General features: G+C 48.2%; 1 protein-coding gene across 1 annotated transcript; it reads left to right on the top strand.

Moving 5' to 3' along the window:
- The first annotated feature begins 312 nt into the window (after positions 1-312).
- LOC119357571 (disease resistance protein RGA5-like) lies at positions 313-3,018 on the top strand. The gene is made up of 4 exons (XM_037624478.1): positions 313-484; positions 714-816; positions 1,150-2,011; positions 2,956-3,018. The coding sequence occupies exons 1-4, from the start codon at positions 313-315 to the stop codon at positions 3,016-3,018; spliced, it is 1,200 nt and encodes a 399-aa protein (XP_037480375.1).
- Positions 3,019-10,510: the final 7,492 nt, after the last annotated feature.

Raw genomic sequence — 10,510 nt, 5'->3', positions numbered from 1 at the left:
CCAAATTAAAATGGGAGAAAAATCATGAAATGATCAAAACTACTATCCAGCACAAATTACCCACTGATAAACACCATGTACCAGACAACAATGCCATCCGTAAGAACATTTCTTTTGACAAGCGTGCATTGCAGGATCTAAGTAACTATGATTTTTCCCATCGTGCAGGATCTAATTAACTGTGATTTTTTCCATCATGCAGCAGTACTCAACATGATTTGTCCATGAACTGAAGACATGCCAATTCTAGTGTGGTGTTCACAAGAGTAATCCTCACCACGTCGAGATACAGACGTGCCGGGGAGGTCCACGATGGCGAGCGTGGATATACAAGGGCGGAAGCAGCTACGTCGACTAGGGTGGCGCGGCCGCAGGAGCAGGGCTGTGCTGGAGCGTGGGAGAGTGGCGGTGACTGGTGGCGGCCGCAGGAGCAGGGCTGTGCTGGAGCGTGGGAGAGTGGCGGCGACTGGCGGCGGCGCCCACGGTAGGGAGAAGGAGGCGAGCGGCGGGCGGCAGGGAGAAGGAGGCGAATCAATCGAGTAGCGCAACTGGGTGTGCGTACAAAATGGGCTCAAACCTAGGCCCGTGGCAAAAAGAAAACATATCGCCTTAATTTTGATGCCTATCCTACCCTCAGGAAATCAATGGTCCGATTTAGTTATACTGGTCCCTCCCGCTTCAGCAGTATAGGGTACCATAAAAATGCTCAAAAGGGAAGCCTGTTCTACGAACCTTCAAATTTCTACGAGTACTCGATGTGGAAGATAATGGTAATTTGAGAAGCCACCATCTGAAAGGCATTGGAGGGCTGATTCTGCCAAGATACTTGGGACTGAGAGGGGCTGCTATCCATACATTACCAGGCGAAATTGGATAGCTGGAGCACTTGGAGACGCTGGATGTCAGGCACATGAACCTGAGAAATCTGCCTGCATCTATAGTTGGATTGGAAAGGATGGTATGCCTATTGATTGAAGATGTTGTGGAGATGCTGAGTGATATCCCTATAATGAAAGGACTACGAGAAGTATCAACGATCCGTGTCAACGACATCGAGTCACTCCATAAGGTGGTAGAGCTGCCGGTTCAGTCGGAGAGGTTGAGGGTCCTTGGCTTGAGCTTTGACGGGTTAGACCCATCTATGGACAGTGCACGTGCCATTGTCGATTTCCTCAGGGCGGTTGGACACTCTAACCTTCAATCCCTATCTCTGCATTGTCTTGATGGTGACTTGGTTGGCCAAATGGACTTGTGTCCGTACCAGTTGCCAAGATTTGAGCTGACCATATCTGGTGCAATCTTGGGAAGTGCTGCATTTTGTATGGCCCCCTGTGTCACCCACTTGAATATTGAAATTAGTCAATTGGGAGAGCAAGGTCTGAGTATCATCGCGTCCGCGCCCCATCTTATCCTTCTCAAGTTAGTATCTACAGGACCTGTCGCTGCCATGACAGACACGCACTCATCTTCCAGAAGACAAAGAAGAAGGGTGATAATTTCCAGTGGAGCCTTTCCGTGTCTTAAGGTGTTCTGGTTCACATGCAAGGCTGGTGGCAATGAGCTGCAGTTTGATCGAGGAGCCATGCCACGGCTGCGGGGGCTTCGGCTCCACTTCAACGCTCTAGAGACAATGTCTCTTTATGGAGATTTTGAATTTGGCATTGAGCATCTCTCTAGTCTCACCAGAATCCATGCCGCCATTGGATGTGTAGATTCCACGGCTCCGGAGGTGGAGCTTGCAGAGGCTGCCATCACAGAGCATGTCTGTCGGATCTCCTCTGCCAACACACCCACAATAGAGTTCAGCAGAGAGAAGACCGGGATGTTTGAGGGGGGAAAGAAGAGTATAGGTCCCCTTACAGAGACGGTGACAATGATTACCCGGAAAAAGAGCTTCAGCAGATGGTTGATCGCCCAGTACAAAATGATGCAGCGTGCGCTCTGCTCTTGCAGCTGTGCGGGTTGCGACATATCCAGTTGCGCGTCGGAGGTTGAACATGTAACTGACCGTGTGAGTTTATATTAAAAACCCGGAAAAACTGAATTGCTGCAGGTGTACAGACGTACATACCAAAGTTGGAATTAACAACATCAGCGAGGTCATGCTGCGGGGAGCAGGGCTGTGGCACACCTCTGCGGCAAGCCAGAAGAACACGCATGTATAGAAATCCAACACGAAATTAAACTAGCGTGTGCAGCAGGAGGAAGCGAGGGACAGGAGCAACGTAGTGCACGAGGTTTCCGAGCTTTTCTAAATGTTTCTTGATGACCAATTTCTTGAGGCTCCTTATCGAGAAATATATCTCCACACACTGCGTCTTGGTGGGTGGTATCAGCATGAACATCCTTGCCTGTATCTTTCCAGTCTTATGTTTTCAGATAGCTTGAAATGAATTGTCATTAGCTACACGGTTTATCATGGTAATTTTGGTTCGAGTATTCTAAGTTCAAGCGATGCAATCACAGACCCATTATGTACCTTGACTGATAGCCATTGCAATCACAGGTGATATCACCATGAAGTTCAGGCAGGAGTTTTAGTTTTTTGCTTGCACTATTTAGCTGATAATCCCAGCAGGATGCAGTCCATGTAAATGGCACTGTTCACTGTCCGGCACAGAAGCATGGCTTTCAATTTCAGTGAGATTTCGATGAAATTTACTGAATGTCACTGATTTCAGTAGGCACTTAAATATTTACATTTTGGTCAAAATATTTCAGTAATTAGAGTAGTGTACATGAATTCAAATATTTCTCAAAAATATCAAATATTTAATTGAATTCAAGTGAATATTTCAGCCCTTTGGCCGAAATGCAAACCGAAATCATAAGGATCACAGTTGAATTTTGGTTGGTGCAAAAAAATTCTGAAACTGAAAGTGAAAACCATGCACAGAAGCATCATAGCTGAATATCGGATTGGTAGCCAAGATACACTGATTGGTCCCCTTTCAGGTTGCGATCGGTGGTACCGCTGCTTGCTTCTTCGACGATGCAGGTGGAGAAGCTATTTCATAGCTGGATTGCTCCTAGGTCGACTGTTGTTGAGTGTCCCCAGTGCTTTTGGTATAAAATGCAACCTCATTCGGATCAGGTGCGTCTTCAGAATGCAGTAGTTCGTTGTTACCAAAATTCTCTGTCGATTCATTCTCGAGCAGCAGCTTCTTAGCCATGTTCCGGAAGGATTCGGTCAACGGGTCACGGTGCTTCTTGACAGAGAGCTTCCTCAGCGATCTTTCGGCCCTCGCGGCGGTGAAGTCAACAAAGGCACTACGAGAATTTGTGGCAATGTGGCTGGCAGATCCATCAGCATTGCCTTCTATGATGTCACTCACATAAGTACAGGCTGCAGCTGGAGATAGCCATGCCCCGAACGAACTGGTCCTCTCAACGAGGTCACTGCTCCTCTCCTTGTTCGCTGGTACTGCAGTAGGGCATGGCGGTTCGGAGTTTGATGTTTCAGGCGAATCAGCTGAAGATGACATGTTTGCTTCCGATGCTTCCTCTTCTGATGAATCTTTATTGTGGAAGTTGTGCATTTGACGCCTGATTCTTCCGATGAAGTTTTGATATTTTGGTTGTCGGAGCGTTTTGATTCTGCAGGAGTCTCAAATGGCAAGTTAATTTGAATGCTAAAGAATGATGAACACTGAGAAGGAAAGCTGAAAAAAGGGAGAAATGGGCTAGGGAAATTTAAGAAGCGTTACTTGGAGTATTTTTTATGGTGGGCTTCCTCGGCAGGATGGTTCGAATGGATGTCTGAACTCTGAATGTCTGGTTTGGTTTCATGCAAGATACGCTGATGCTGTGCAGAGTGGGCTCTGAAGGAGGGGTCGGTGTATCTCTTCAAGCACGCTCCCTCGCCACCAGCATCATACCTGCACCCAAAACAAGCCAAAATTAACTAGGAAAAACATTTTCGAGCTGTAATTTTTGGGAAGGAAGTGCTATTACTTGTCAAGCATGGACAGCTGCGGAGGCCCGCGGCAGCGCTGGACGTGCTTTTCAATGGAGCACGGCCTTGTTCCTCCTGTTGGAACGAGCCCACGTCCCGCTCGTCAGGTGGCTAGCCATGCAGTCCGCATCATCCGCGTCTCCAACAGCCGCATGCACTTCCTGCTTATCTCCTCCTGCATGGTAGCGCTAACCGGCTAATGCCGTTGTACTCTCCCATGTTCTCACTGCTTCCTCTCATGTAAACTGTATATATGTACCCCCGATGGATAAATAGAAGCAGTGTGTGAGTGTTGCATAACTCAACTTGGTATCAGATACCAGTATCTCCGATCCTTCCTCTCTCTCAACGCTTCCGCCATGCATCGTCTTCTTCGCCGCACCCGCTCAGCCGACTTCGACGCGCCGGCGTCCGCTCCGTTCGCCGCCATCCCCGTCGCCGTGGCAGCTCCCGCTGCGGTTGCCCCTTCTCAGGCAGCTCCCGCTGCCACGGTCGCCACCACCCCGGCTGCACCCGCGCCACGCCATGCGCACCTCGGCGATATGGGCAAGCGCTTCCTCGTCCACCTGGGCACCCCGCGCGGCGCCCTCTGTCCAGCCGGCTGCGGGCGTTCTCCGCACCGCCGGAAGCACCCCTGTCCCAGGCCTCAGGCTGGGCGGCCCCGGCAGCGCCATCGTCCCCCATCTCGGCCCGGGCCGCTCCGACGTCGGTCCTTCCTCCACTGCTGGACTCCCGCCCTCCATTGCGTACTACTTCACCACCAAACTTCACCTCGAGTCTGGTAACTACTCGCGCTGGCGTCAACCCTTTTACATCATTGCTTGCAAACACGAGGTTCAGCACCATCTCGATGCCGCCACCGAGCCGCTCGGCCAGAGCACCGTGTGGCGCAATGACGACTTGTCCATGGTGTTGTGGATGCACGGCGTCGTTGCCGAGGAGCTCATGGACGTGGTGGCGTCTCTGGACAGCTCCGCCTACGACATCTGGACCTAGCTCCATGTCCTCTTCATGGACAACCAGCCGGGCCGCCCCGTCAATCCTCGGCGCCGAGTTCCGGAACCTCGTCCAGGGCGACCTCTCCGTCACCGAGTACAGCAGGAGGCTCAAGTCCCTGGCCGACACTCTCGAGGACGTCGGCGAACACATCTCCGATCAGGCGCTCACGCTGCAGCTCATTCGCGGCCTCAACCGCAAGTTCCAGATCATGGCGACGCTCCTCCCGATGCAGTCGCCGTTCCCCACCTTCATGCAGGCCCGCTCTCGCCTCCTCATGGAGGAGATCTCTGCCAACGAGCGGGCTCGGCTGGACGGCCGTCCAGAACTCCCCACCGCTACGCTCACCATCGGGCACGGGCCGAGTGGTGGCTCCTCTCCTTCCCTTGATCGCGGATCCGGCGGCGACTCCACCAACAAGGACAAGGGCGCTGCTGCACCTCCAACGAGCGACAGGGGTAGCTGCTCGCGTGGGCATGGGCGCGGTCGTGGCCGCGGCCGCGGCGGCCTATCCTTTAGTGGCGCTCCCGCTGGGCGCAGCACCGCTCCTACCGCCCCGCAGGCCCCGACCGGCTTCTTCGCCCCTTACGGTGCCCTCCTCCCTGGCCTGCCTGCACCACGCACCCCTTGGGCCGCGCCGAACGCCGCCAGCGTCCTAGGCCCACGCCCTCCTGCACCTCATCAGGCCTACCCTCCGCCGTCGTCATCCTCGAGCGGGCCCACCTGGGAGCAGTACAATCAGTTGTACGCTGCTCTCCAGGGCCTCTCCATGCAGCAGCAGCATGCCGGACTGGTTTCTCGACACGGGCGCTACGTCGCACGTTGCTGGTAAGACAGACCTCCTCACCTCGTATGGTTCTCCTTCATTGCATCATTCCTCTGGCATCTTAGTAGGCAACGGGTCTCGTCTCCCCATTACAGCCGTAGGCTCTACCTCTCTTTCTAATTTTACACTGAATGACATACTTTCTCCTACAATCATCAAGAATTTGATTTCTGTACGTCGTATCACTCAAGATAATTTTTGCTCCATCACTTCTGACCCGTTTGGTTTTTCCGTGAAGGACCTAGCCACGGGGAAGCTAATCATGAGGTCCAATAGCCATGGGGACCTCTATCCTTTCTTCCACAACTCCGGCGTCCAAGGAGTGCTCTCCGTCGTCACTGATGACATATGGCATCTTCGTTTAGGGCATGCTAGTAATAAATCAGTTTCCATCCTAGCACGTGATTTTCTTCTCATTTGCTCATCATGTAAACTAGGCAAGCAGCCCCGGCTGCCTTTTTCCCATTCTATTACTAAAACAAGTGCACCTTTCCAGTTAATACATTGTGACTTGTGGACCTTGCTGGTGCATAGCTTCTCTGGTTTTCAGTATTACCTAGTGCTTCTCGATGACTACTCACACTACTCCTGGACGTTCCCATTGCGTAACAAATCCGACACAGACGACACCATCACTCGCTTCTTCGCGTATGTTCTCACACAATTTCACGTCACGATTCAATGTATGCAATGCGACAACGATGGCGAGTTCCTCACTTCTTCCTTGCGTGAGCTCTTCTCTAGACACGGTGCTTCCTTCCGTTTATCTTGTCCACACACTTCACCACAAAACGGGAAGGCCGAGCACCTCATATGCACTACCAACAATGTTCTCCATGTGCTCCTCATCCACGCACACCTTCCACCCCCTTTTTGGGTCGAAGCGCTCCATACCACCACCTACATCCTCAACCGCCGTCCCTCCTCGGCAATCAACTTCGTCACGCCTCACTTCGCTCTTCTTTGCCAGCATTCCACATACGACCACATGCATGCCTTTGGGTGTTTGTGTTTTCCCAACACCATGGCCACTAGTCCACATAAACTCGCTCCCCGTTCTTCTCATTGTGTTTTCCTTGGATATCCTCTATAGCACAAGGGCTACAGGTGTCTTGATTTATCCACTCGCAAGGTGATTATTTCGCGGCATGTTACGTTCAACGAGAGCGTTTTCCCCTACTTTTCTGCCGATCACCCATGCTCCTCCACCCCTCCCTTGGCCACAGAAAATCCCAACCTAATCCACCCCGTTCCCTACGCACCTACCTCGTACCAGCCATGGGGATCCGCGCGTATCCCTCCTGTGCGCGTCCCCGAGCCAATCCGGCCGCCCCACCCCGCACCGATTGATACGTCCATTTTGCATCATGCTTTGATATTGATATTTATTGCATTATGGGCTGTCATTACACATTATGTCACAATATTTATGCCTTTTCTCTCTTATTTTACAAGATTTACATGAAGAGGGAGAATGCCGACAGTTGGAATTCTGGGCTGGAAAAGGAGCAAATATTTGAGACCTATTCTGCACAACTCCAAAAGTCCTGAAACTTCACGGAGGCATTTTTTGGAATTAAAAAAAATACTAGCGAAAGAATCAACCAAAGGGGGCCCACACCCTGGCCACGAGGGTGGGGGCGCGTCCTACCCCCCTGGGCGCGCCCCCCCTATCTCGTGGGCCCCCTAGCAGGCCTCCGGTGCCCATCCTTTGCTATATGAAGTCTTTCTCCCTGAAAGAAATAGGAAGGAAGCTTTCGGGACGAAGCGCCACCGTCTCGAGGCGGAACCTTGGCGGAACCAATCTAGGGCTCCGGCGGAGCTGTTCTGCCGGGGAACATCCTTCCGGGAGGGGGAAATCGTCACCATCGTCATCACCATCGATCCTCTCATCGGGAGGGGGTCAATCTCCATCAACATCTTCACCAGCACCATCTCATCTCAAACCCTAGTTCATCTCTTGTATCCAATCTTTATCTCAAAACCTCAGATTGGTACCTGTGGGTTGCTAGTAGTGTTGATTACTCCTTGTAGTTGATGCTAGTTGGTTTATTTGGTGGAAGATCATATATTCAGATCCTTTATGCATATTAATACCCCTCTGATTATGAACATGAATATGATTTGTGAGTAGTTACGTTTGTTCCTGAGGACATGGGAGAAGTCTTGCTATAAGTAGTCATGTGAATTTGGTATTCGTTCGATATTTTGATAAGATGTATGATGTCTTTCCTCTGGTGGTGTTATGTGAACATCGACTACATGACACTTCACCATTATTTGGGCCTAGGGGAAGGCATTGGGAAGTAATAAGTAGATGACGGGTTGCTAGAGTGAGAGAAGTTTAAACCCTAGTTTATGTGTTGCTTCGTAAGGGGCTGATTTGGATCCATATGTTTCATGCTATGGTTAGGTTTACCTTATTTCTTCTTTCGTAGTTGCGGATGTTTGCAAGAGTAGTTAACCATAAGTGGGATGCTTGTCCAAGGAAGGGCAGCACCCAAGCACCGGTCCACCCACATATCAAATTATCAAAGTAACGAACATGAATCATATGAGCGTGATGAAAACTAGCTTAACGATAATTCCCATGTGTCCTTGGGAGCGTTTTCCTTTATATAAGAGTTTGTCCAGGCTTGTCCTTTGCTCCAAAAAGGATTGGGCCACCTTGCTGCACCTTGTTTACTTTTGTTACTTGTTACCCATTACAAATTACCTTATCACAAAACTGTCTGTTACCGATAATTTCAGTGCTTGCAGAGAATACCTTACTGAAAACTGCTTGTCATTTCCTTCTGCTCCTCGTTGGGTTCGACACTCTTACTTATTGAAAGGACTACGATAGATCCCCTATACTTGTGGGTCATCAAGACTCTTTTCTGGCGCCATTGCCGGGGAGTGAAGCACCTTTGGTAAGTGGAATTTGGTAAGGAAAAATTTATATAGTGTGCTGAAATTTACTGTCACTTGTTAGTATGGAAAGTAATCCTTTGAGGGGCTTGTTCGGGGTATCTTCACCCCAACCGGTAGAGCAAAGAGTTGCTCCTCAACCTACTGAACCTACTGAAAATGTTTACTTTGAAATTCCTTCGGGTGTGATAGAGAAACTGCTAGCTAATCCTTTTACAGGAGATGGAACATTACATTCCGATATGCACCTAATTTATGTGGATGAAGTTTGTGGATTATTTAATCTTGCAGGTATGCCCGAGGATGTTATCAAGAAGAAGGTCTTCCCTTTATCTTTGAAGGGAAAGGAATTGACATGGTTTAGGCTATGTGATGATATTGGATCATGGAACTACAACCGATTGAAATTGGAATTTCATCAGAACTTTTATCCTATGCATCTGGTTCATCGTGATCGTAATTATATATATAATTTTTCGCCTCGAGAAGGAGAAAACATCACACAAGCTTGGGGGAGGCTTAAGTCAATGTTATATTCATGCCCCGATCGAGCTCTTAAGAGAAATTATTATTCAAAATTTTTATACTTGGCTTTCTCCCAATAATCGCTACATGCTCGACAGTTCTTGTACTTGTTCTTTTATGATGAAGACTATTGAATTCAAATGGGATTTATTGGAAAGAACTAAATGCAACTCTAAAGATTGGGATCTCGACGAAGGTAAGGAGTCAGGTATAACACCTAAGTTTGATTGTGTTAAATCTTTTATGGATACTGATGCTTTTCATGAATTTCGCACTAAATATGTACTTGACTCTGAGATAGTAGCTTCTTTCTGTGAATCATTTGCTACTCATGTTGATCTCCCTAAGGAGAAGTGGTTTAAATATCATCCTCCCATTGAAGTAAAAGTAGTTGAACCTATTAAATTTGAAGAAAAAACTATCACTTATAATGTTGATCATGTTGTTCCTACCGCTTATATTGAGAAACCACCTTTCCCTGCTAGAATAAAGGATCATGCTAAAGCTTCAGCTGTGGTTCGTAAGAGTAACACTAGAGCACCTACACCCACTGAGAAAATTAAAATTGAACCTAGTATTGGTATGGTTAAAGATCTCTTGACCGATAATATTGATGGGCATGTTATTTACTTCTCTGATGAAGCTGCTAGGATTGTTAGACCAGGTACTAAAAATAAACATAGACCTGTTGTACACATGCCTGTTATTTCTGTTAAAATAGAAGATCATTGCTATCATGGCTTATGTGATATGGGTGCTAGTGCGAGTGCGATACCTTATTCTTTATACGAAGAAATTATGCATGATATTGCACCTGATGAGTTAGAAGGTATTGATGTTACAATTAAGCTTGCCAATAGAGATACTATTTCACCAGTTGGGATTATTAGAGATGTTGAAGTCTTGTGCGGGAAAGTTAAATATCCTACTGATTTTCTTGTTCTTGGTTCCCCACAAGATGACTTTTGTCCCATTATATTTGGTAGACCCTTCTTGAATACTGTTAATGCTAAGATAGACTACAAAAATGATATTGTTACTATTTGTTTAGGGGATATGTCTCATGATTTTAATTTTGCTAAATTTCATAGACAACCCCATGATAAAGAATTGCCTAGTAAAGATGAAATTATTGGTCTTGCTTCTATTGTCGTGCCTCCTAATGATCCTTTAGAACAATATTTGTTAGACCATGAAAATGATATGTTTATGAATGAAAGAAGGGAAATAGATGAAGTATTCTTTAAACAGGGACCTATTTTGAAACACAACTTGCCTATTGAAATTCTAGGGGATCC

Source organism: Triticum dicoccoides, chromosome 2A, assembly GCF_002162155.2.
Source record: "Triticum dicoccoides isolate Atlit2015 ecotype Zavitan chromosome 2A, WEW_v2.0, whole genome shotgun sequence".
Classification (NCBI taxonomy): Eukaryota; Viridiplantae; Streptophyta; class Magnoliopsida; order Poales; family Poaceae; genus Triticum; species Triticum dicoccoides.
This window is presented reverse-complemented; position numbering and strand designations above follow the sequence as displayed.

Coding starts and splice junctions, on each gene's coding strand:
- LOC119357571 (XM_037624478.1), top strand. CDS start 313: ATGGCGAGCGTGGATATACAAGGGCGGAAGCAGCTACGTCGACTAGGG. Junction 485..713: donor GACTGGCGGCGGCGCCCACG/GTAGGGAGAAGG, acceptor AATGCTCAAAAG/GGAAGCCTGTTCTACGAACC. Junction 2,012..2,955: donor TTGAACATGTAACTGACCGT/GTGAGTTTATAT, acceptor GTCCCCTTTCAG/GTTGCGATCGGTGGTACCGC.